Consider the following 27,697-nt stretch of genomic DNA (forward strand, 5'->3'; position numbering starts at 1 on the left):
CCTGGTCGAAGATGGCATCCTAGAGTAGGATGTGAGGCAGTAACTGGATGCCTTTATTTAATTCTGCCATGGCCTAAGCAATTAGGTGTGTCATGCTTCTAGCCAATCGCAATACACACTGCAATGCAGCAAGGGCATCTAATCCAGGTCACAATTTAGGCTATTTTTATAGCAGAAGGCAGAGGACAAGCTGCTTACAATGAATTAATTAATTGCAAATCATTATCATTAACTAAGGGATATGACTTGTCTATTTCTCTCAGCACTTGCATGCATACACTTACAAGAGCCATCTGATATTCTGTATTGTAAGCAGTTTATGGGGTATATTCAATTAAAGTCGGATCCATTCCGACATGTATTTGTCGGAATGGATCCGACAACCCCTATTCAATCCCATCTTAATTTGCCTTTTTCAAGTCGAGTTTAGATGGGACGCAGAGGAGGAGAAGGGGGGCGAGCCGCAGGAAGACCAGCGGGGGGACAGCCGGCGGGCATACAGGGAAGATCAGCGCTACAGTAGCGCTGCAGCAGGATGTCACTCAGCCGGCCGACCTCACGGCAGCTTCCACCCGGCTCCAGCAGCGTGCTGGAGCCGGGTGGAAGCTGCCGTGAGGTCGGGCGGCTGAGTGACATCCAGCTGCAGCGCTACTGTAGCACTGATCTCCCTGTATGCCCGCCGGCTGTCCCACCATCTCCCTGCGGCTCTTCCCCCCCTCGCTTCCTCTGGGTCCGCATCTCAGTCCGACATCATTTTGATGTCGGACTGAGATGGTCGAAAAGGGTTCCAAAACCCGTTTTCGACACAAGCACGTGGATCGGCAGCTATTCCGCCGATCCACGTGCTTTTCGACAAGTCGAATTCATCGACTTGTCGAAAAATTTAGGGAAATATTGAATAGGTCGAATCAGGATTCGACCTTAAAAAGTCGAAAACTGCCGTCTTTTCGACAGACGGCAGTTTTCGACTTCAATTGAATATACCCCTATGTTCTTACCAGGGACATGCGGTGAGCTAAATAGCTCAGGAGGGCATTGGCTGGCACCAGAGCCAGATTTTCACACAATATACAAGCCAAATGGTACATCTGGGCATTATACACAGTTGCTGCAGTATAAACTCCTGGAAATTTGGTGAGTTTTGGTCAGAGATGTGCAGAAAAGATAGGCGGGGAGGCAATGCCTCACCTGTCATAGACTTTTTACTCCAGAGTTTTGGCTATAAAAATGATTAGAATAATACAAAGAAGATATTTCGAACAAATTTGTATTTTTCATATACTTTCTACAGTCAAAACTCTGGCACAAACGTTAGTATGACAGGAAAGGCTCTGCCTCACCTGCCTCACCCCACCACACGTCACTGGCTCTTACAGTGCAATTCCTGTGGTGTGTGGGAAATATGACAACCATAAATTTACTCACCTTCCATAATAAAAAGACTAGTAGTGCAAGCATTAAAATTCCTGCTAATATAGCAACGAGGACAATCCACCATGGCACCCCAGTGTACTGTGCCTGCGTCTTCTCAGGGAATACTGTAACACGCACCTAGAAACAGATAAATACAGTAACTACAGGTGGAAGCCTGATACTGCTGTACAAGCAAAGCTCATGCACATATGTAAGACATCCACTTATTGTGCAGTAAGTGTCCAAAGGCCACAAGTCCTAAAGATTGCTAAAAATATTTTTGGAACAATTCTGAGCCATTTTGAACACATAGGGCTGTATTCAATAACTGTCGGAAGCTGCCGTCTTGTTGGAAAGACGGCAGGTTCCGACCTATTCAATAGGGGCTGATTTTTTCCGACAAGAAAAACACAATTTTTTCCGTGTCGGAAAACACGTTGATCGGCGGAATCAGGGCCGGATTAACAATGGGGCGGATGGAGCTGCAGCTCCAGGCCTCCCATGAAAATAGGCCCAGAGGATTCCCTGCAGTGCAGTGTTGACAGGAAAAAAATTTTTTTCCTGTCACTATTGTGACCACCAGCCCAGCACATTATCACCCTTGCTGCCCCAAACATAGCACTCACATACCCCCAGTTCCTGGCCGCTGATCACCGGAGGCCGGAGCGCTGCAGACCTATGCTCCGCCCCTGGCCGTGCTAAGCTCCGCCCCGCCAACCGAGGATTTGCCACCAGTGTGTGACCCTCCTGGCTGCGATAGGGCCCGCCCACTGTCCGCAATAAGCTCCGGCCATCCGATGCTTTACCACTAGTGACCCTCCTGGCCATACTAGGCCCCGCCCCCTGGGCGCGATAAGCCCCGCCCCCGGTATGAGATGCAGTACTAACAGTGATAGAGAAACTGGCCGAGCTAAGCTCCGCCCCCTGTGCGCGATAAGCCCCGCCCCCGGTATGAGATGCAGTACTAACAGTGATAGAGAAACTGGCAGCGCTAAGCTCCGCCTCCTGTGCGCGATAAGCCCCGCCCCCAGCCATGCGATTCTTTGCCAGCAGTGTGGGAGGCTAGGAGCCTCCTGGCCATACTTAGCTCTGCTCCTGGTCATTTGAATAGCTGTGTCACCAGAGTGGACCACCCTGGTCTCACTTAGCTCCGCCCCCAGTCTTGATAAACCCCACTCCTGGTCACCTGAAATTGTGTCACCAGTATGGGTGTCCCCTGATTGCTCTAAGCTCCCCCCCAGCTATCCGAAGAATCTATGCTTTGGTGTGCAGTCTACTGGACCAACTACAGCACTGGATCTCTGCAACCCAGGATTGGTGAGTGATTTTTCCCCCTAGTTGGTTGTATTCACTGTTGTCTGTAAAGCAGCATACAGATGTGTCCCTTTTTGTCCTTGCTGTAATGTGTATGCATCGCAGCAAGCACACCGTGGCATAGCTGGGCGCCAGAGGCGTAACTAGGATAGGGCGAGTGGGGCACGTGCCGTGGGCGCCTTGGCAGGCCCAACAGAAGGGGGCGCCGGCGGCGGCCAGGGCATCATGCCCACTCGCCCCCGTCACGCCGCAATGTGAGGGGAGGAGAGCGCAGCGTCTCTCCTGCCCCTCAATGTCCTCAGTGCCGCTGCCAGCAGCGCTGCATGTGTCCGGTCTCCGGCGGCGTTAGCCAATCAGAGCTTGCGGACCGGCTCCTGATTGGCTGCTGGTTCACGAGCTCTGATTGGCTAACGAACCGGCACCACATAGCCGCTGCCGGAGACCTGGAGCGTTGAGGGGCAGTAGAGGTGCTGCGCTGCGCTCTCCTCCCCTCACATAGCAGAGGGAAGGAAGCGTTAAGTGACGGGGGGGGGGGGGTGTCTTATATCTGGCACTGTGGGGCATGTAACTGGCACTGTGGGGCATTGTATCTTGCACTGTGTGTGGGGCATGTATGGCACTGTGTGGCATGTGTGGCACTGTGGGGCATGTATCTGGCACCGTGGGGCATTGTAACTGGCACTGTGGGGCAATGTAACTGGCACTGTGGGACATATATCTGGCACTGTGGGGCATGTAACTGGCACTGTGGGGCATTGTATCTTGCACTGTGTGTGGGGCATGTATGGCACTGTGTGGCATGTATGGCACTGTGGGGCATGTATCTGGCACCGTGGGGCATTGTTACTGGCACTGTGGGGCAATGTAACTGGCACTGTGGGACATATATCTGGCACTGTGGGGCATGTATCTGGCACTGTGGGGCATGTATGGCACTGTGGGGCATGTATCTGGCACTGTGGGGCATGTATGGCACTGTGGGGCACTGTATCTGGCACTGTGGGGCATGTATCTGGCACCGTGGGGCATTGTAACTGGCACTGTGGGGCCATGTAACTGGCACAGTGGGGCATGTATCTGGCACTGTGGGGCATGTATCTGGCACTGTGGGGCATTGTATCTGGCACTGTGGGGCATTGTATCTGGCACTGTGGGGCACAGCCAGAGCCACAGTGAAGGCCACAGCAGCCGCCGCATCCTCCGCACCGCCAACCACAGCCTCCTTCTTCACACCGCTGCCGCCGACCACAGCCTCCTCCTCCCCTGCACTGCCGCCGACCACAGCCTCCTCCTCTGCACTGCTGCCGACCATAGCCTCCTCCACACAACAACTGACCACAGCCTCCTTCTCCTCACTGCTGCCTATTAGGTAATCTAACCTTGCTGCTTTTCTCTCTCCCTACTGTATCTCCTTGCTGTACCTCTCTCTGTCCCTGCTGTCACTCTCCCTGTCCCTCTGTCTCTCTCCCTTTCCCTCTGTCTCTCTCCCTTTCCCTCGGTAACTCTCTATGTCCCTGCTGTCACTCTACCTGTCCCTATGTCCCTCTGCCACTCCCCCTCTCCCTATGTCACTTTCCCTGTCAAACTCCCTGTCTCTCTGTCACTCTCCCTGTCCGTATGTCCCTCTGTCACTCTCCCTGTCACTATATCCCTGCTGTCACTCTCCCTGTCCCTCTTGTCCCTCTGTCACTCTCCCTGTCCCTCTGTCATTCTCCCTGTCCCTCTCTATGGCCCTCATTCCGAGTTGTTCGCTCGGTATTTTTCATCGCATCGCAATGAAAATCCGCTTAGTACGCATGCGCAATATTCGCACTGCGACTGCGCCAAGTAATTTAACAATGAAGATAGTATTTTTACTCACGGCTTTTTCTTCGCTCCGGCGTTCGTAGTGTGATTGACAGGAAATGGGTGTTACTGGGCGGAAACACGGCGTTTTATGGGCGTGTGGTTGAAAACGCTACCGTTTCCGGAAAAAACGCAGGAGTGGCCGAAGAAACGGGGGAGTGTCTGGGCGAACGCTGGGTGTGTTTGTGACGTCAAACCAGGAACGACAAGCACTGAACTGATCGCACAGGCAGAGTAAGTGTGGAGCTACTCTAAAACTGCTAAGTAGTTTGTGATCGCAATATTGCGAATACTTCGGTCGCAATTTTAAGAAGCTAAGATACACTCCCAGTAGGCGTAGGCTTAGCGTGTGTAACTCTGCTAAAATCGCCTTGCGACCGATCAACTCGGAATGAGGGCCAATGTCCCTGCTGTCACTCTCCCAGGGAGAATTTTGGCTCATTCCGTGTGGCAAAATGTGAATCTTGTCTCATTCCGCGTGGCATAATGTGAATTTTGGCTCATTCCGTGTGGCATAATGTGAATTTTGGCTCATTCCGTGTGGCATATAATGTGAATTTTGGCTCATTCCGTGTGGCATAATGTGAATTTTGGCTCATTCCATGTGGCATAATATCAATCTTGGCTCATTCTGTGGGAATTTTTGCTGACACTGTGTGGCATAATGTGCATTTTGGCTCATTCTGTATGGCATAATGTGTAAGGAGGACCAGTACTAAATATTATAGCTCCAGGCACTTAAAGTGGGAGCTACGTGCATGCAATGCTAATTGAATTCCCTCCAATGTGTATCCAATTCCTGGCCAGTGACTGGGAGGTGGCTATTGATGGGCACAAAAATGGGCGTCTCATGGGCGTGTTGCGTACATGATGCTAAAGTGGTTGCATACACAGACGATTCATCGTTAACATTGGAGGCCACCCTCAAATTGGAAAATCTGCACTTACCCAAGGGCTGGTGCAAGTTTCGACGGTGCGACCAATGATAGTGTCTAAAGAAGCACCAAGCGGTGTTACAGCATCTACAGACACTGACAGTGGGCGTCTTAGTCCTTGCACATTCAGATGCATACTTGTACACAAAGGAAGGGCTTTGCAGTAGCATTTGCAGAAAATGCAGGTCACATAATGTTATTTAATATTTATTTTGTATTTCTTATGTTTTCATGTTCTGCACTATGTTTACAGATAGATATTGGAGAATTATCAATTTTGAGGTATATGTCTCTGCCAATGCACTCTAGATAAAAATATTATTAATAAACCATTATTTGTGAGTGTGTGGTGGTGGTGGTGGGGGGGGGGGGGAATATGCAATGATCAGTAATATAACAGGAGGATATATGCTTCATATAAGCCAGAGGGGAGGGAGTTTGAAATGGTTGAAGACAGACGGTAGACCACACTCCCTGTTAAGACCACCCCCCCCCAACACTGGTCATACCCCCCCATCAGTACTTATACCCCCACCATACTGATCATACCTCCTGCGGCACAAACAATAGGCCCTTCATAAATCTCAGCTCCAGGCCCATGTGGACCTTAATCTGGCACTGGGCGGAATAGCCGCCGATCCACGTGCTTCTGTCGGAAATGGGGCCAAATCCGACAGATTTTGGCCCCCTTTCCGACAAATTCAATCCGACTTGAAAACAAGTCGGATTGAGGTGAGGAGACAAGCAGTGCTGCGGGCCGCGTGGGGAGGAGAGATCGATGGCCGGCAGGGGGAACTGGCTGCGGGGGGAAATGTCTGGGGCGGCGGGGGGAGGCACAGCAGGGAGAAACCTCTCTCCCTGCAACGCCTCCCCCTGCAGCCAGCTTCCCCTGCCGGCCGCCGATCTTTGCTCCCACGCTTAGTCCTGCCGCCGTCCCGCTCACTCCTGGCCGCTGCTGTCAGCGGATCCGCAGCCGCTGACAGCAGCGGCCGTCCATTGAATAGGGGTTGTCTGATCCATTCCGACAACTGCATGTCGGAATGGATCCGACTCTTATTGAATATACCCCATAAGGGGAAACTCTTATTACGATAATGATTATTATTATTTAATTACAGTGAGTTAGACTCTATAAGCATCCCATGCTGAGCAACCTATCATATACTGATGAGCCCCAAAAGGGTGAATCAGTCTGCCTTTAGGTGCCATTCTGTACCATCAATGGCTTAAGTAGTAAGAGGATAAAGTATTCAGAATGAGCTACCATATTAACCATATTCCCATGTAAAAGCTCTGTCAAAAAACTAGCTAATTCACATTCAGTATGTAGATAGGGCAATGACTTAGAATAATAAACTCGGTCCGCAAGGCACCCACATTTCCATGCTTGGTCACAGGTGATTTAATTAGTACCTCAGATAATTTGATTTAACCATCTGTGCTGAGGCATGGATATCTTTAAAACCTGGACTGTTAGGATGTCTTGAGGACCACGTTTGAGAACCACTGAACTAGTAATTTCCTTACCTGGTAACCTTCATTGGACAATTTAACATTCTCAGATGTTGTATCAATACTGATTGAGGCTTTCACAAGGACGTCGAGATAGTTCATCTTTGAATATTCCTGTTACCAAAGGGAAAAGTCAATTATCAAAAGGAACTTTACATTCTACAGAAGTAGTATAACTTATTGCTGCAAAGTTACCTCAAGGAAAGTGCTGTTCCATAACCTGGATCGAACATTAATGACTGCATTACTATCCAGACCCTGAAGGGGGCATCTAATTGTCACACACTTTGCATGGTTCTCGCAGTCCTGGATTCAAAGGCAGAAAAAATGAATTTGAAATCCTCAGTTAAATAAGAAAGTTAACTGTAGAAAAATATTACACTCCTAGTCCATTATCAACAGCTATAGCCCCCCCCCCCCCCCCACACACACAAATGGCATGTGATACAGAACAAAAAGCTAAAACTATAAAGCTAAGCACATTATCCGTGCTTGCAATGACATCACTGACTGTGCCCCAGAGTGTGAAGTTAATATAAGAGCAATGATTTAAACTAATATCCATTAACAAGAATGTGACTTAAAATAAGTGTTGCGTAATTCACAGGTGGACAGAGGAGTTACAGTGGTCACTCTGAATAAGCTTAGGCTTACTCAGATGGTCGATGACTTGACCGCCACATTGGTGGCCCGATGCTGCATCTTCGGACACAGCACCATGATCTGCAATGCTGACAGGAGATGTCTTTATTAATTCAGAAGCCTGCTGCAGGCATAAGCATTTATTTATTGCAGCAGCGACCAAAGACGGGGCCAGGAAATCTGTGTCAGAAAACACAGACCCTGGCTTCGGCACACCTACAAAATGGGGCAACAGTCCCCGTTTTGTAGAACGGTCTTTATTGCTGCTTGTCAATCATGCAATACGCAACTGAAATGTGTAGATCTACCCTCTCCAACATTTCATACTATTAAAATAATGTCACCTCATGAACTTAATCTGCACTGACTGACCACACAATGTCCCCAACCCACCAAACACTTCTGCTGCCATGTTACCCTAACAAATCCATGTACTTGTATGTAACTCAGGGGCATTTTTACAAAAACAGTGTCATAATAGAACAAAACAGCATATTGCACTCCGGAATTACACTTTTCCATGGTTGTAAGTGACCCATATAAAGCTACAATGAGAATGGAATCCTAAATCTCACCAGTGTCAGGTATTTCCTGTCAGAGAATAGAGAAAATGTTTTCCCATCCACATCGGTCTGCTTTTCCGCTAACTCACGTTTGCTCCGACTTTTACCAGATTCCTGTCAGTAAGCAAATACCGTATAAACTTCCATGATGTCACAGAGGGAACGTTATCATCCTTTTTACTTGCATAATATGTACAATTCAATCTCACACAGAGCTCAGCAGCAACTTACCAGCACTTTCAGACGGTTAATTTCACCTTCTGGTTGACACTTGACCTTGTCCAGTCCTTTGGACTCTATATTTACAATGTAAAGCAGCCATTTTCCATTGTTTATTTCTTTCGGCCACTTAATGTCTAAAAATGCTGTACCAAGTGCTTTCAGAGGCCGTCCAAAATTAGTGACCTGAAGTGTAATTGAAAAATAAAAAATATATAAGAAAGATATAAACAGCATCTAACAGCGAGGATGAGGAGTGACAACATATCGTTCTGACATGCAAATGCAAAAATATTCCATTGGGCATTAAACTGTTTGCCAATATTTCCAATTACAGATGTGTCTCAGATCGCGGCAAATAGCCACAGACTTTGCAATTAACAATGCCACACATCTCATCCTAGACTTTTTCATAAAATATGCGTCTTAAGCTGGGTATACCCTATATGATAAAGCATGCAATATATCATTCCGAAACAGAACTGAATGATATACGTATCACACACATTGTATAGTGCTGCGTTTCCCAACGTTGGTCCTCAAGGCATGCTAACAGTCCAGGTTTTAGTGATATCCATGCTTTAGCACAGATGGTTAATACAAAATAACTGAGGTACTTATAAAGTCACCCGTGCTCAAATATGGCTATCCTTAAAACATGGACTGTTAGTGTGCCTTGAGGACCGTGCTTGGGAACCTTTGATATAGTGTGTACCCCGATCCATCATTTCTGGCTGTCGTTCACTGAATCATCCCATTGGATGTGCTACAGGTCCAATGAGATGATCCCACAGCTTATTTACATGCAGGATGTAACGATACATTGCGCTGTCATGCAGCAGATCATATAGTGTGTACGGCAGTGCACTGTACCATTATATCACATCGCCGCATTGCTTGGTTGTACAGTCGCAAGGTGCGTACCCAGTTTTAGATGCATTGCTAATGCAACAAAATTACAATGCACGGGTACACTGGATGCTAGCACTGGCACTGTACACAGCTGCTGTGTGTGACTTAGATGCTAACCTGTGCAACAACAAAAAACAAAAGTCGATAATGCAATACAAGTAATCCACGCCATGCTTCACACCACGCATCGTTGTGCTTAATCCAGTGGTTCCCAAACTTTTTTGAATCACAGCACCCAAAAGTATCACAATTTCTTTCATGGCCAAAAGTTACTTATTGAGAAATCCAGAACGAAGTATTATATTAAGTACATCGGGGGTAATTCCAATTTGATCGCAGCAGGACATTTTTTAGCAGTTGGGCAAAACCATGTGCACTGCAGTGGGGGCAGATATAACATGTGCAGAGAGAGTTAGATTTGGGTGTGGTGGGTTCAATCTGCAATCTAAATTGCAGTGTAAAACTAAAGCAGCCAGTATTTACCCTGCACAGAAACAAAATAACCCACCCAAATGTAACTCTCTCTGCACATGTTATATCTGCCCCCCCTGCAGTGCACATGGTTTTGCCCAACTGCTAAAAAATTTCCTGCTGCGATCAACTTGGAATTACCCCCATTGTGCTTACTGTATATGTCATCCCTGGACTTGCTTCTGTTTGTCCACATGTTTTATGACTGGCAGCCACCCGCATTGGTTTTGCCTATTACATTGACCATAAATAATTTGAATTGGTCCTGGACCACCAACCCAGGGCACCCCCGCAAGTGCCCCGAGGCACCACAGGGTGCCTAGGCATACAGTATAGGGACCACTGGCTTATTCTGTGACTTTCTACCAAATCTTTGTGACAAAAACACTAGTCCTGAGTGCTTAGTACACTTATTATAAGCGACTCTGTATAATGCGAATAGGACATCAAATTTAGGAAAAGGTACGAAAGTCCATGAATCGATTCCAGAGCATCTAAGTCTCGCCATTTGTATAGCGTGATATGGGGCAAAAGGATGGGTGTATGAGGACACATCTGTACATATATTAGTCGAGCAACTGGTTTGCTGCTCCTACGAAGAGATAGCTGGATCCCTCCGTATTATCTATCACATATATCCAAATATATGTATTTCATATTGTTATCCTGGTATATACAGTAGGTGCTAACGTATTATTTTATATAGTTTATTTATGTATAAGAAATACTCCAGACCAGGAACTGAGAGTTCATACACAATTCCTGAGAGAAAAGGTGACACAGAATTTACTTTATCAATGGTAATGTTTATTTTTCTGTTACTAATGCAAATGAATGTTGTGAGATAAATATGATCTGTAACTATCTATGTTTTTAAGTGAATTGTTTTAGGCTTTACAATATTTTGGGAGATAATGGGCCTAATTCAGGTTGGATCGCAGTGTGCGATCCAACTGAGAAAAAGATGCGGGCACATCGCAGCGCCCGTCCTGCGCATGCGCCCGCAATTTCTTTGAGGGGGACGCAGAAAATAGGATTTTGGTACTTACCAGGTAAATCCTTTTCTTTGAATCCATAGGGGGCACTGGAGTACTCTTGGGATATGCACGGCTTTAGCAGGACAAGGAACCGAATATTTAAATTTAGTAACTCTCCTCCCCTCCATACTCCCAGAATACCTCAGTGTTTTTTACTGAGCTGAACAGGAGCAATAGAGAGGATGACAATGGAGAATTACATATAACATTATAACATAACGGACAACCATAAAGTTGACACATAACGTAACTGACAACTAAACAGTTGACACCATAACCGATAGAACTTGAAAATTTGAACAAATCAGTGAGAATGTGTTACCATAAGATCCACTGAACTTACCACAAACCAGGTAAAACTGCTCTGGCTGGGCGTCCAGTGCCCCCTATGGATTAAAAGAAAAAGATTTACCTGGTAACTACCAAAATCCTATTTTCTTTTTCATCCACTAGGGGTCACTGGAGTACTCTTGGGACGTACCAAAGCTTCCCCCTTTGGCGGGAGAGCTGTTTGGCACCTGTAACACTAGGCGGCCAAAGCTAGATGCTGATGCCGCAAACGTATCAAACTTGTAAAAGTGCACAAACGTGTGCACTGATGACCATGTAGCCGCACGGCAAAGCTGCGTCGTAGAAGCCCCACGACCAGCTGCCCATGAAGTTCCCACAGAACGTGTGGAATGAGCTGTTACTGATGTAGGCGGCTGTAACCTAGCATGAAGGTAAGCCTGACGTATGGTCAGTTTAATCCATCTGGATAAGGTCTGCTTGGAAGCTGGCCAACCCATCTTGGCAGCATCATAGAGAACAAACAACGTATCCGTCTTACGAACTGTAGACGTTCGGGCTACATAAACGCGTAGTGTGCGTACCACATCCAGAGTTCCAGAATGTCCTGTTAACACAGGAAATACTATTGGTTGATTGATGTGAAAAGATGACACTACCTTTGGCAAGAAAGCGGGATTCGTCCGAAGTTCCGCTCTGTCATCATGAAACACCAAATACGGTGGCTTGCATGACAAGGCACCCAAATCTGAAACACGCCTTGCCGAAGCTAAGGCTAGGAGAAAAATTGTTTTCCAAGTGAGAAACTTAATATCCACTTGTTGTAAGGGTTCAAAATATGAAGACTGTAAAAAATCTAAAACCAGATTCAAGTCCCATGGCGCTGTAGGTGGAATGAATGGAGGCTGTACTCTGAGGACACCTTGCAGAAAGGTGTGTACAGACGGCAATAGAGCCAATCGTCTTCAAAAGTAAATTGACAAGGCAGCCTGCACCTTTAGTGTAGATAAACGCAGTCCTCCATCTAACCCCGTCTGTAGAAATAATAAAACACGGGATAACTTGAAAGATGATGTTGGAAACTTCCGAGCTTCACACCAACCTATATAGGCATGCCAAATTCTGTAATAATGAGCTGCCGTAACTGGCTTCCTAGCACGTAACATGGTTGGTATAACCGATTCTGGAATGCCCTCTCTTCTTAAGAGGGCGGTCTCAACAGCCACCCCGTCAAACGCAGCCATGCTAAATCGGGGTAAAGGAACGGACCCTGTTGTAACAGGTCCGGACGTAGCGGGAGCGGCCAAGGATCGTCTGCGAGTAGCCCGCGGAGATCCGAGAACCAAGCTCTCCGAGGCCAATGAGGCGCCACTAGTATGACTGTGGCGGACTCTCGTTTGATCCATTTTAGCAAGAGAGGGAGCAGCGGAAATGGTGGAAACAGATACACGAGGCTGTACGGCCAAGCGATTGTAAGAGCATCCACCTCCACTGCCTTTGGATCTCGCGTTCTGGACACATACTGGGGCGTTTGGTGATTGTGGCGAGATGCCATCAGGTCCACCTGTGGTAACCCCACCTCTGAACCAACATGTGAAACACTTCTGGATTTAATGCCCATTTTCCTGGATGAGAATCCCGGTGGCTGAGATAATCCGCCTCCCAGTTGTCCACTCCCGGAATGAACACTGCCGACAATATCACTTGGTGATGCTCGGCCCAATTGAGGATTCGAGCTACTTCCCGCATGACCATGCGGCTTCTCGTTCCTCCTTGTTTGTTGATGTACGCGACCGCCGTCGCGTTGTCTGAATGCACCTGGACAGTCTGAGACCGGAGCATGTGCACTGCTTGTCGTAGCGCATTGTAAATTGCCCGAAGTTCCAGGACATTTATAGACAGCAATCTTTCGTGATCCGCCCAGAGACCCTGGAGCTGACAATTTTGAACTACAGCTCCCCAACCTCTGAGACTCGCGTCCATCGTTAGAATTATCCAATTCCAGACGCCAAACCGTTTCCCTGCGGTTAGATTGTGTACTTTGAGCCACCAGAGTAGAGATACTCTGGCCCGTGGAGACAACCTCACCATCTGGTGAATCTGCAGATGCGAGCCCGACCACTGTGCGAGCACATCCAGTTGAAAAGGACGTGAGTGAAATCTTCCGAACTGAAGAGCTTCGAAAGCCGCCACCATTTTTCCTAACAGCCGAATGCACAAATGTACCGAGACTGTGCGTGGCTTGAGCACTAATTGTACCAGATGACGAATACTCTGTACTTTCTGTTCTGGTAGGTAAATTCTTTGATCTACCGTATCGAGAATCATTCCTAGGAATTGAAGTCGTTGAGACGGAATCAGATGTGATTTCTTGAAGTTGACAATCCAACTGTGCTGAACTAGCACATTGTACGTTAGCAACGCATGTTGGAGGAGCACCTGTTGAGACGGAGCTTTGATGAATAGATCGTCCAAGTACGGAACTATTATCACTCCCAGGGATCTGAGATGAGCTATCATCACAGACATCACTTTGGTGAATACCCGAGGCGCTGACGAGAGGCCAAACGGTAGAGCCTGAAACTGGTAATGGTTTTGCCGTACCGCAAAACGCAAAAACCTCTGATGAGGTGGCCAAATCGGAATGTGTAAGTATGCATCCTTGAGATCCAGCGCAATCATGAATTCCTGTGGCTCTAAACCTGCAATTACTGACTGCAGGGATTCCATCTTGAATCTGTAGTAAGTGACGTACTGATTGAGACCCTTTAAGTTCAATATTGGTCTGACCGAGCCATCCGGCTTTGGTACTACAAACAGACTGGAATAATAACCCTGACAATGTTGGTGTACAGGGACTGGAATCAAAACTGCTGAATCCAGCAGAGACTGAATGGCAATTTGCAGAACCGCCCTCTTGTCGTCCGACACAGACAGTCCTGTCTTGAAAAACCGCAGTGGCGGGAGACAGTCAAACTCTATTTTGTAACCTTTTAACACTAAATTGCGGATCCACCCATCTGTGGATGTCTAGAACCACGCCAAATGGAACGTCTGAAGGTGTGCCCCCACAACTGGAGATCTGAGATGGGCTGGGAGCCCGTCATGCCACTGGCTTGTCGGTGACCTTAGCGTCCTGACGACTGGTGGTGGTTTGTTGAAAACCATGTCCTCAACCTCGTCTACCAGGCATGGCTGTTCCTCTACCACGGCCTCGAAAGGGCTGTGTTCTAATGGATTTGAACGCCGGGCCAGAGTATTTTCGTCTAGGTACCGTTGGAGGCAATGGTAGGAAAACTGACTACCCCCCCCCCCCCCCCCGTGGCCTCAGAAATCCATTTGTCCAATTCAGGACCAAACAACTTCTCGCCACCGTAAGGTAACGTCTCTATACCTCTCTTGACCTCTGCCTCCGCTTGCCAAGAACGCAGCCAGAGTGCTCGTCGTGCCGTAACTAGCGACGATGAAAGGTGAGAACTGAGCTGACAGACGTCAGTAGAAGCTGTACATAGATAATCAGCAGCTTCACAGATTTGACCAGCGAGAAGTATAAGGTTATCCATACAATTAGCGCCTTAGTTACCCAAATGCCAACCAACCCAGGTCTAAGCAACACTCCTGCTGCTATATACATGGGACTTTAGCGTAGCTTCTATTTTACGGTCTGAAGGGTCTTTAAGCGTAGTAGCAGTTGGTACTGGTATGGTTAATTTTTTTGTAAGTATTGACAGAGACGAATCCACCTTTGGCGGATTCTCCCATGTAGATGTCACAGACTCTGGAAACGGGTAACTAGACTTAAATCGGCGAGGTACAGAAAACCGTTTATTTGGATTCTTCCGTGTTTCTACTAACATCTTATTAAGAGATTCTGAAACCGGGAAACACATTGGAGACCTGTGTCGTTTGGTAAAGACCACCTCATCATTTGTTAGAGGCTCCTCAGTCTCTGTAAACTTCAGTGAGGTCTGGCATAGAATCTTCAGAATGCAACATAGCAGAAACTGGTAAATCATAAGACAAATGAAATTTATCCCTTCTACCCAAAGTGGACTTGGACCTTTGCAAAGGCTGAGACCCCTCTGTTAGTTCTGGCGGTCTCACCCGAGACTCAGATCTTGCCGCTTCCCGTTCGTGTCAAACGGCGGCCAATTCTAATTGCAACCCAGCCATTACATCTGCTAGTATTGCCCATTGAGGGTCCGGAGATGAAACCGGATTCGAAACTGGAGCGGAAATTGTATTTGTAGCTGAATTTACAAAACATACTGCGCATGTGGTAGAACCATCTGGTAACACACTCTTACAGACATTGCAGTGAAACTGCTTTTTTTTTTTTGCTGGTGCCTTACTCATTATGCAGACAGACAATACAATATACAAAGACAGACACCTTGCACGACTCAGTAAAATTGTTACTAAGGTGTGTGTAATATATATATGGCCGAAGTGCAGTGCACGTGGCCAGTACTATATGAAACCTGATCCAAAATTCCCACTAACACCCCTGCGCCATCCGGTGGAGTGGTGTTGTAGGACAGGAATGTTCTGGAATCATAAACAGGAAGAAACAGGAAGCATGGTTAAAATGGCCCCCATGCCCTGTTTACACTTATAATCACAGTTCAGGTTATAACACGTGTCCTTTATAACCTGTAACTAACTTTGTTAAAACTAACCCTGTTAATATAGGCTTAACAGCCTATGTAATTACTGTTATAACCCATGCAGCCTTCTATATTGCTGCTGCTGCTATGCATGCATTCACTCCCCCCCCCCCCTTGCAGCTGCGCTGCCTGTGAGGAGACCTCTTCCCCCTCCCCCTGTGCTCCGTGTACCGCTGCGTCTTCCAGCAGGGAGCGGTTGCCGGGGAGCGGGTTCCGAAAGCCGGAGATCGGGTACAGGGAGCCGGGGAGCACGCTCTATAGTGTGGAGAGCGGCCGTGCTGCGGAAGTGCGGCCGGCGGGTGTGAGCGGCGTGCGGCGGGTCTGAGCGGCTCTGGCGGGCGCTGTGAACACACACAAATCAGCGGCGCGGCGGCAGCTAGCAGAGAGCAGAGTACTGGCGACGGGCGGCACATATAAAACAATGTTCCCCACACAGCAGGGCGGCAGCGTGAGCTGACCGCCCTGTCCCCCAGCATACCTGATGTCTTGTAGTGAGGGCTATGACGGGGATTCTTCTGTAAGCTCTGTCCAGCCTGTCCTGCAGTCAGATAGTGAGCTGCTGTTGGCTGTGAGGGTGCTCTTTGTGAGGACCGACACGCCAGTAGCTGCTTAGTGCAGCGTGCACTATCCCGGACCCAAGTTTCTTGATAAACTGGGAAGGGATGTGCTCAAGAAAAAAAAATAAAAAAAAAATAAATAAAAAGTATAAAATATCAAAGTAAGTGTGGAGGGTCCACACATGCGTGTCACTGCTGTGAGCACAGAAAAAACACTGAGGTATTCTGGGAGTATGGAGGGGAGGAGAGTTACTAAATTTAAATATTCAGTGCCTTGTCCTGCTAAAGCCGTCCATATCCCAAGAGTACTCCGGTGACCCCTAGTGGATGAAAAAGAAAATGTGATTGCCTCTGCCTGTCAATCAGGTAGTGGAGGCTGCGGTGCATGGGGGGCGGCAACGCTTCGTTTCCAGGGCGGAGACGGTGCATTGCGGGGGTAGCCAAATGGGGGCGGTGAGGCGCAAACCGGGGCGTGTCGGGGGCGTGATCACGCCGGCAGGAGGTACCCTCTATTTCTGCTAACAAGCAGAAATTGCGATGTGTTCGTAATTTCTGCTTGTTGAAGGTGGGGAAGCGGCGGTCAGCATGCTGGGTGGCCTTGCCCTGCGATGGGTGGCCCCCAGTATGCTGGCAAAAGGATTGCAAATTTTGCTAATTAGACCCTCCCCCTAACCCTCCCTGCTTAGTGACCAACCCCCCCCCCACAGCCTAAACCTAACCCTCCCTGCTTAGAGCCCAACCCTAACCTCCGCCTAACCCTAACTCCTCCCCCTCCGTCTAATCCTAACCTTCCCGCTTAGTGCCTAACCCTAACCCCCCCTCCTCCACCCCATCCCTAAACTCTACTATACAGCCTAACCCTCCCTCCTGCAACCTATCCCTAACCAGCCACGGAATATTTATGTTCGGGATGACGACAGTCAGGATTCTTGCTCCGGCATTGTGATCGATGTCGGATCCTGGTGTCGGTCTCCTGACCCTAACCCTCCCTGCTTAGTGCCTAGCCCTCCCTCAGACTAACTCTAACCCCCCTCCCCTCCTGCAGCCTATCCCTAAACTCCCCTATACAGCCTAACCCTAACCCTCCCCCCGCGGCCTAACCCTGACCAGCTCCAGCATGCTTACGGTCGGGATGGTAACAGTCGGGATTCCGGCTCTGGCATTGTGATCGGTAACGGATCCAGGCGTCGGGATTACGACTGTCGGTATCCCAAAACACCGGTGTGCTGACCAAATCCCTGTAATTTTAGTGCTTTTATTTAATTATTGTTTGTTATTGGTTAGAAGCTGCCAATTCCCTTTAAGAATCAAAAAGGAAGTTTTGCATAAACTTGCACTGTTTTATCATGTGTTTTCCTACGTAATTAATGGCATGGGATTAAATTATGCAACTGAAAGTCACTTTTGTTGTTCCTTACATATAGGACAGAATTATTTGTTACAGACAGAACATATCACGTGAAACTAAGAAAGCAAACCAACCAGCAGAGGGCGCTCTAAGGTCATAAATGAAATGAACATGTAGTCTGCAGAGACTCAGAAGAATGCAATAGAATACTCACTCTGAACTCAAAATTAACTAAACTTCCAATTTCATCCTCTGTCTTCATGGCACTTTCTCCAGTAACTTTTCCTCCAAAGTACACCTGAGAGGGATTGGCGACCCTGGTGATGGCAAAAAATGAAAGGTATACACAGTGCACAGTGGACGTGGAAATAGACAAACTTGTAGTTTAACAGGTTGTGCCGTAAAAGGGCCTTTACTGCACCCGTCCCCAGCACACATGGCATTATGCTATTACAGAAGAGGAGCCTGGGTGCAGGAAGTAAGGCCTCTCCAGGCACCACACAAGCTGGAGACAGCTGCTGCTGGAACCATGCCTCCCCCCCAGCCCTGCGCCCGTGGTGGCAGCACAAGTCATGCCACCGTCTTTATGGCTTTGGTTACCAGGCTTGCCTGATTGTCACTTTCCCTTTGCAAAATAGTATTACTAATAAAGAGTCATGGAAATAGCAAAATATGGAAATAGTAATATTGAAAAGTATACCTGATCAACCAATAGGCTGCACAATAGATTAATTAGGTTTCTCTTTTTCTTTCTTTTTTTTTACTGTGAGGTCCTGCGTCAGCACTGGCTCCATAATTGTCTGTGCCACTCACCCACTCACTGCTGCAGACAGTCTTCAGTGCAGCGGTGACTGATTCAGTCATCATCGCTGATGGGCACTGCCTGAGCTGCAGCGTCTTCTGCGTCTGGCCCCTCCTCACTCCGTCCTGCTTTATGCTGCTGCGCGATGACAGAGAATCTGACATGCGTGGTAGACATTCCACTCCAAGCCGCTGAAAGGGCCATCAGGGTGCCATTTTCAGTAGCAGAGCGCGGTGCCTCACAGGGCCTGATCAACCAATAGGATGACTGCCTGTCGGACCTGGTGTGTGTGTCCTGAGACTATCTGAGGGCGGTTGTGTCACAATCCTGACTCCAGTCCTTTATGTAGCACTTTATTATTATGGGGACCCAGAGTGGGGGTTGTCTGGTCTGGTTTATATTATTGGGGGAGGGGAAGGGGAACTGGACAATATTATTACTGGGGAAATGGGGGCTGTCTGGTGCATCATATTATGGGGGGAGAGGAGAATCTGGGATCATATACTGGGGACTGTCTGGAACAATATTATCATGGGGGAAGGGATCTGGGAGCATATTACTATAGGGGTTCTAAAGCATATAACAGGGTGGGGGTTGTCTGTGGGAGTGGGGGGGTCTGGGAGCATAGTATTACTGGGGGGCTCGTGTGTGTGGTACATATTATTATGATGGTGGGGTCCGGAGCATAATTTACCTGAAGGGGATGGTGTTGATCACATTATTATGGGGAGTAGGTTTGGAATCGCAGCAGCAAATTTGTTAGCAGTTGGGCAAAACCATGTGCACTGCGGGGGGGGGGGGGGGGGGGGGGGCAGATATAACATATGCAGAGAGAGTTAGATTTGGGTGGGGTGTGTTCAAACTGAAATCTAAATTGCAGTGTAAAAATAAAGCAGCCAGTATTTACCCTGCACAGAAACAAAATAAGTCGCCCAAATGTAAATCTCTCTGCACATGTTATATCTGCCCCCCCTGCAGTGCACATGGGCCCTCATTCCGAGTTGATCGCTCGCTAGCTATTTTTTGCAGAGCAGCGATCAGATAGTCGCCGCCCATGGGGGAGTGTATTTTTGCTTTGCAAGTGTGCGAACGCTTGTGCAGCCGAGCGGGACGAAAAAGTTTTTTGCAGTTTCTGAGTAGCTCTGGACTTACTCAGCCCTTGCGATCACTTCAGCCTGTCCGGTGCCGGAATTGACGTCAGATACCCGCCCTGCAAACGCCTGGACACGCCTGCGTTTTCCCTACCACTCCCAGAAAACGGTCAGTTGACACCCACAAACGCCCTCTTCCAGTTAATCTCCTTGCGATCGGTTGTGCGAATGGATTAGTCGCTAGAAGCATTGCACAGCAACGATGCTGTTTGTAGCCGTACGACGCGCGTGCGCATTGCGGTGCATACACATGCGCAGTAATAACCTGATCGCTGCGCTGCGAAAAACGGCAGCGAGCGATCAACTCGGAATGAGGGCCATGGTTTTGCCAAACTGCTAACAAATTTGCTGCTGCGATCAACTCTGAATTACCCCCTACATTTTTTCTGAGGGGTTCTGTATCGCATTATTACAGGGGTTATGTTTGGAGTACTGTATTTATGATGGGGGTTGCCTGGAGGATATTATGATGGAGAAAATGCCTACAAATATTGGTGTAACCTACAAAATGGCTGCTTACACTGTGCTTAAATGAGAGCTACCATTTTAAATGCAGGTAGAACTGTTGCTAATGTTTTTTTCTGACTCATTTTCAAATGAAAACAGGAACATAATGGTGAAGCACAGCTGCACACAGACGTCACATGACAGACAGAGGCCTCTTAGTGGGCCGCACATAACTGATGAGGTACACTGCAGGAGGAGCAATTCTATACTGACTTCCCTGAGAGTGCGGCTTGTTCCAGCACCCTCATTTGTGAGAGCACACAGCCTGCATTCAGAGTGCAGGAGCTCAGTGATGTCACTAAACTAGGGACTACAGCCAGGACATGCCCTGTGCAAACCGCCCACCTTGTACATGTAGATCAGGAAGTCAGGATAACCGAACTTCTGCTTTGAAGAATAAACTTACCCAGAAACAGAAAGCAGAAGTTCCACTACCACTTGAGCCTTTGCAACTACGGGTCCTAGGTCTGCTTGAGAACTGGTCCTGCAACGGTGACAACCAACATACAGTCACAAACACACATATATATTCAGTGAAAACAAACCATCATCCTAAACCGTGCATTTCCATCATGTGTATTATTTAGTCAAATATTGTAGTGCTGATTAACTTTACAAATTTCATGAAAATATTTATAAGTAGGGGTAATTCAGTCCTGATTGCTCCTCTGCGAATTTGCAGAGGTCTGCGATCAGATAGCTGCCGCCCAGACGGAGTGAAGACTCACCTTGCGCAAGTCTGTGTACGCCTTGCGAAAAATCTCTGCGAATGCCGGTCAGCTGCAAATCCATTCGCAACTCACTCACCATGGAATGATTTTTCCAGACTGTGCAGTCTGTGCGTAGCCCAGGACCTACTCCTACAGTGCGATCGAATCAGGCTGATCAGGGTCGGAGCTGACGTCACACACACCCTCCCTGAAAACACTTGGCCACACCTGCGCTTTACCGGACATTCCCAGAAAACGGACATTTACCACCAAACGCCAGCTAGCTGTCAATCAACTTGCGTACGCCTAGTGATCAAAAGAGTTGCTGGAATTTTTCGCAGTTAGGCCTTGCGCGTGCGCACTACGATCCGTATGCATGTGCAGTTGATCGATAATCCGCCGCCTTGCGAATTCGCACAACAGTGATCAGGTCTGAATCGGGCCGAATGTACATGGTATAAGTAGATATAATATATTTTAAAAAGTTACAGCCTTAGATAAACGACTTTCTGTCCATGTCTATATTCTGAATGTCGGCATTCACACCATGGGCTGTATTCAATAAGAGTCGGAAACTGCCGTCTTGTCGAAAAGACGGCAGTTTCCGACTGGAATAGAGCGGAAGGGGTTCCGACCTATTCAATAGGGGCACATTTTTTCCGGTAAGTCGGGAAACCCGACTTGTCGGAATGCTGTCGGAAAGCAGGTGGATCAGCGGAATACCCGCCGATCCACCTGCTGCTGTCGGAAACTTAATCCAACTTGATTGAGGTGAGGAGATGGGGAGCGGTGTGGTGGGCTACGGGGATGACAGTAGTACCTGTAGTGCCTCCCCCACTGGCCGCCTCACGCTGCTCCCCCCTCCGGCCGCCTCACGCTGCTCCGGCCGCCGCTGGAAGCTCCCCCGCCGGCTGTCTCACGCTGCTCCCCCCGCCGGCCACCTCATGCTGCTCCGGCTGCCGCTGGAAGCTCCCCCGCCGGCCGCCTCACGCTGCTCCCCCCGTCGGCCACCTCACGCTGCTCCGGCCGCCGCTTGAAGCTCCCCCGCCGGCTGTCTCACGCTGCTCCCCCCGCCGGCCGCCTCACGCTGCTCCCCCCGCCGCCCACCGCTCTCTGCTCCCCCCCACCGCTGCTGTCAGCACACCCGACAGCCGATGACAGTAGCGGCAGGACAAGACACAGGGAACAGCCAAAGCCGACAGTCGGATTTGACCGCTCTTTGAATAGGGGTTGTCGGGTCCATTCCGACAACTGCATGTCGGAATGGACCCGACTCTTATTGAATATACCCCCATGTAGACATTCTGGTCTCAACATTCTAAATGTTGAGATTCTGAATGTTTAGTGAATATATGAAGGAATACCTGCCAATAGTCCTGATTTTTTGCTGAAAGGACCTGCTGGGAAAGTAGGGAGTCATTGTCTAAAACTGATATGGTTTGGGTGTAATTGTCGCAACTGGGGCATGTACTAATTTGTCCCAATCTTAAAACTGGGACAGTTTAGACAGTTGTCAGCTATGATTTTAGTACAATACTGTGACTAACGCTGTCCTGTATTCAGCAGAAACTAAACAGCAGACACTGGGCAGTATTCAATTCTATTCACCCCCTTCCACACCCGTTCTGTTTCTGCTGACGGGCGTGGTATAATCATTTCAGCTCACTACCCCCTTTACGCAGCTAAGCCTGATTACTATAGGCGCGATATGCGCGATAACTGGGATCACTTTAGAATTAGATTGTGCGTGATATATCATTTGAATACCGCCCACTGACTGCAGATGCCAATGCTAAATCAGTCATACTTTTGGTTTACTTGATCTGTTATAATGTAAAATACCTGACTATCTGGTGTCACCACACCTTCCAGAACATGAAGTATAGAATATTAGCAATTATCGCATCAGCAAATAAAACAGACGTACGTTTCTAGTGTGAGAGGAATCTGCAGCTCCTTAGTGTCAACTGATATTTCATTAGCACTCAAAATCAGAAGGAAAGTTATCTGTATAGGAAAAAAATAAAAAATGGTTAAAGTATTGTGTGTTTGTAGATATAGTCCCGTATTAAAATGTTATTTAGAATGGAGTGATTTATATATATATGTATATATATATATATACACATATATATATATATATATATATATATACAGTTGCAGGACCGGCACTCCTGTTGTTATAGATCAGGTGCTCCCGGTGCCCTCATAAAGGTCGATATAGTCAAAGTGTAGAATGCGGCACTCAGGAAAAAACGAGTCGTAAACAGTATAAGTATCAACGTTTCAATCTATTGAGATTGTCTTCAGGATACAGCTTGTATCCTGAAGACAATCTCAATAGATTGAAACGTTGATACTTATACTGTTTACGACTCGTTTTTTCCTGAGTGCCGCATTCTACACTTTGACTATATATATATATATATATAGGGGGTTGGACTTTAATTCTAGGTTTCCTCTGCATGCAGATGACTTTAATATATTGGTATGTGCATACCCTCCTGTAGTTTTCCATTGATTTATAATCCTGGCTTAATTCTGATGTGTATGTATGCATCAGGCAAAGTTGTGTACTTCTGTTGGCGGAATACCGGAGACTGTTATATTATAAAAGTGTCAGTGGCATAATTAGCAGTGGTCCCATGGAAGTCTGCTGGCCACATTATTGTGTAAAATACTCTCTAAAGGTAGAAAACACATTTAGGTAAAGTTCTGCCTTTAGTTTACCATTTAAGATTCACAAACTACTCTAACGGCCGCAGAATACAATTTATGCTGAAGGGCTATTGTATTAAACATAAATAATCTATTCACTTACATTGGCATTTCTTTTGAAAGGATTTCCAAGATCACAATCAACTTTTGAACCATTTTGATTGGATGTACACAAAAATCTTTCCTGAGTTTAAAAAATAAAAGAAATTGGTTATTCACACAGCAGGAATCCCCATTTTTATGTTCCCTGACTAGTGCTTCTTATTACTTACAGGAGCTTTAGTCAGGTTCTTGGCTGATGAAAAGGACAAGGTATTTGGTAAATCAGCAATAAATTTAGCTTCGTGGGCATCATCACCATCGATTTTGGGATTGTTTGGATCCGATGGATTATTTGTTACTGTAATTTCGAGAGCGATGTCTCTCTGATTTTGAAGAGCAAGTACCGGAACACCGTTCTCCCTGGAGTGTAAACAAGATAGCATCAGTTAGTTTTGGACCAAAAGGGCACTGATAACATTCAAGTGTACCTGTCACTTACTTGTGTTAGGGCAGCCATTTTGTTTGTCAAATCAAAGGTTCAAGGACGTTTTTGAGCAGTGGTGGTGGAGTGGGGAGGGGAGAGGGGAGCACATGAGGAAAGAGAGTTCTGCTTGTGATAACTTACAATCTAAAGAGGAGGTACAGACACAGGGGAGATACGGTGACTGAAGAGATAGATCAGTGACTTACTAAGCCTTGGATGGAGATAAAATGGACTGAGATAAAGTACCAGCCAATCAATTCCTAACTGCCATGTCACAGGCTGGGCTTGAAAAATGGCAGTTAGGAGCTGATTGGCTGGTACTTTAGCTCCATCCACTTTATCTCCATCCAAGGCTTAGTAAATAGACCCCGTAGAATGAAAGATGGAAGGTTTTGATAAAGAAGTGGGTTTTGAGAGCTTGTCTGAACTTTGGAGAGAGGTAGAAAGTCTGATAGGGAGAGAGTTCAAATGGTGGGAAGCAGCACAGGCAAAATGTTGGAGGCAGGTAGGCGTATGGAATCAGTTGTGAGGAGAGGTGGCAGTCATTGGCTGAACTAGATGATCTGGTAATGAGTGTGGACAGAGATGCAGTTGGAGATGTGGGGAGCAGACAGTCAGGTGAGAGCTTTATATGTGAGTTTGATTTGGATTTTGAATGGAAAGGGGAGGAAGAAAGAATTTGTTTGAAGAGAAAAATGAGCCAAGCGGCAGTACTGATGAAAAATTGGGGTGGAGAGAGGCAAGAGTCCTAGAGGCCAGATAACAGGAGATTGCAATAGTGCAGTCAAGACATTGTCAGTGAGTGGCTGAGGATCTGAACTTGTAGATATTTCTAAGGTGGAAGCTGCAAAAGATGGACTAGGAGAGGCACTGGATATGAAAGAAAGGATTGAATCAAGGATAACTCCAGTGGACTTATGAGATAGAAGACACAATGAGTTTGTCAATGGATTGTGAAAATGAGGAAAGGGGAACTCGGGAGCGTGGGAAGATGATTAGCTCAGTCTTAGACATATTAAGTTTAAAAAAGCACTGAGATATCAAGAAGGAAACAGCAGAGTGACAGCTGGAGACATGGGTGAGGAGACAGGTTGAAACGTTAGGGGAGGAGAGGTAGATTTGAGGGTCATCAGCATAGAGCTGATATTGGGGGCAAAAAGAGCTGATAAGCTCTCCTGAGGAGACAGTATAAGGTGGGACCAAGAACAGAATCTTGGGGAACACCAACTGGTAGTAGAAGAGGAGGAGACTTAACACACAATCTCAGCAACGATAATGCCCCACTGCTAAGTGCTTATTTAAGTGAGGAAGTAGTCTATGACCGATTAAAAAAATGAAGAATAATAAGTCATCTGGTCCAGATGCAATTCACCCAAGGGTTCTCAAGGAGCTACACTCTGAACTAGCAAGACTGTTATTTTTCATCTTCAATGACTCACTTACATCAGGCATGGTTCGCGAAGACTAGCGGACAGCGGAAGTATTGCCGATATTAAAAAAGGGAAGTAAATTGGAACCGGGTAACTATAGACCAGTTAGTCTTACATCTGTAGTGGGGAAAGTATTGGAAGGTATTTTAAGGGATAGTATACAGAAGTTCCTTGAAGCCAATAAGGTTATTAATAGGAACAACATGGATTTGTGAAGGATTGATCATGTCAAACAAACTTACTAGGCTTTTATGAAACAGTGCAAACCTAGATCAGGGTAAGGAGGTAGATGTCATCTTTTTAGACTTTGCTAAAGCTTTCAACACCGTACCGCATATGAGACTTATCTATAAGTTACAAGAACTGGCGCTAGGGACCACAATATGCACTTGGGTTAGAAATTGGTTAGACAATAGAGAGTAGCGAGTTGTGGTAAATGGACGTTTTTCAAATTGGACTGATGTACTAAGTGGTGTGCCACAAGGGTCTGTACTTGGACTACTATTGTTCAACATTTTCATAAATAATCTAGCAGTAGATCTAGAGAGCATGGTGTAAATTTTTGCAGACGATACCAAACTTAAGGTTATAAATTCGGAGGGAGATTCTGATTCTCTTCAGAACGACTTATTTAAACTGGAAGCATGGGCAGCAAAATGGAGAATGAGGTTCAATACAGACAAGTGTGAGGTAATGCACTTTGGTAACAAAAACATAAATACCACCTACATGCTAAATGGGGTAAAATTAGGGGTTTCTGTACTGGAAAAATAGATAACTGGATTCACATAGATAACAAACTTAGCAGCAGTACCCAAAGTAGGATTGCAGCAAAGAAGGCAAACAAGGTATTAGCATGCAGAAAGCGGGGAATTGATGCAAGGGATGAGAGTGTTATACTCCCATTATATAAATCCCTAGAGAGGCCATATCTTGAATACTGTACACAATTTTGGGCACCATACTACAAAAAAGATATCCTGGAACTAGAAAAGGTTCAGAGGAGGGCGACCAAACTGATTAGGGGGATGGAGACGCTGGAACACGAGAAAAGGCTTGATAGACTAGGCCTGTTTACACTGGAAAAGAGGAGATTAAGAGGGGACATGTTTAACATTTACAAATATATAAGGGGTCAATATACAGAGCTTGCGGGGGATCTCAGAGAACACATGTACATCCGCTTAGGTTAGAAGAGAGGAGATTTCGCACACAGAGGCAAAAAGGTTTCTTCACAGTAAGGACAATAGGTGTTTGGAATTCCCTGCCAGATAGAGAAGTAAATGGCGGACTCAGTCAATACTTTTAAGAATGGGCTAGTTAAATTCCTAATAGATAAGGAGATACAGGGTTATGGTGGGTAGATCACGCACTATAGTTAAAAAAAAAAGAAGAGGAATAAACAAAACGCTCAACTTTCACAAAATATAAAGTTAGTCCTAAAAATAATACAGCGTAGGAGACCACAAATAGGTTGAACTCATTGGACAAATTGTCTTTTTTCAACCTCAGAAACTATGTAGCTATGTAACTAAAGGCCCATACACACTTGACGATAAAATGAACGACGTCGTTCATTTCAGCCCTCATCAACGACGTCGCTCATTATATCGTCAAGTGTGTATGCATCCGACGACCACCGATGCGCGGCCCCGCGGGACGTTAACGACCCTCGCTTATCTGTGGAGCATGTATGCTCAATTTCCACTATGGTCGTTACTGACCAGAGACGTCGTTGAATGTGTATGGTGTGAAAGACCAACGACCAACGACCAAGCCACTGTTCACCAGCCCTGTTCCCAGCTCAGCAGACAGCAGCACAGAGTATATCAGGAGACAGCATAACTCCGGAATTGCTGGAGCAATGTATTCTAAGATTGGTACACATATGCCTTACAATCTGGCAACAAACACTGTGGGGGGGGAGACACCCCTAGTACTAGAGGTGAGGCAGAAGCACTGAGTATTTCAGCAGACAGCATAACTCTGGAATGCCTGCAGCAATTTACAACAAACTTGGTACACATCTGACTTACAATCTGGGAACAAACTCTGTGGGGGTTAGACACCCCTAGCGGTGGGACAGCAGCACATAGTATTTCAGGAGACAGCATAACCCCCGAATGCCTG

General features: G+C 46.9%; 1 protein-coding gene across 3 annotated transcripts in view; it reads right to left on the reverse strand.

The window, feature by feature from the left end:
* Window positions 1-27,697, reverse strand: part of ITGA6 (integrin subunit alpha 6) — a 136,489-nt gene that overhangs the window by 9,412 nt on the left and 99,380 nt on the right. For all 3 annotated transcript variants that reach the window (XM_063933461.1, XM_063933459.1, XM_063933460.1), the window contains 10 exons: window positions 23,884-24,073; window positions 23,715-23,795; window positions 22,821-22,900; window positions 20,590-20,667; window positions 17,938-18,040; window positions 8,456-8,629; window positions 8,237-8,338; window positions 7,215-7,325; window positions 7,035-7,133; window positions 1,426-1,551 (listed from right to left, as the gene is read on the reverse strand). In XM_063933461.1, coding sequence (XP_063789531.1) covers window positions 1,426-1,551; window positions 7,035-7,133; window positions 7,215-7,325; window positions 8,237-8,338; window positions 8,456-8,629; window positions 17,938-18,040; window positions 20,590-20,667; window positions 22,821-22,900; window positions 23,715-23,795; window positions 23,884-24,073 — 1,144 coding nt within the window. The remainder of the gene's footprint in view (window positions 1-1,425; window positions 1,552-7,034; window positions 7,134-7,214; window positions 7,326-8,236; window positions 8,339-8,455; window positions 8,630-17,937; window positions 18,041-20,589; window positions 20,668-22,820; window positions 22,901-23,714; window positions 23,796-23,883; window positions 24,074-27,697) is intronic.

This window comes from Pseudophryne corroboree, chromosome 7, assembly GCF_028390025.1.
Source record: "Pseudophryne corroboree isolate aPseCor3 chromosome 7, aPseCor3.hap2, whole genome shotgun sequence".
NCBI lineage: Eukaryota > Metazoa > Chordata > Amphibia > Anura > Myobatrachidae > Pseudophryne > Pseudophryne corroboree.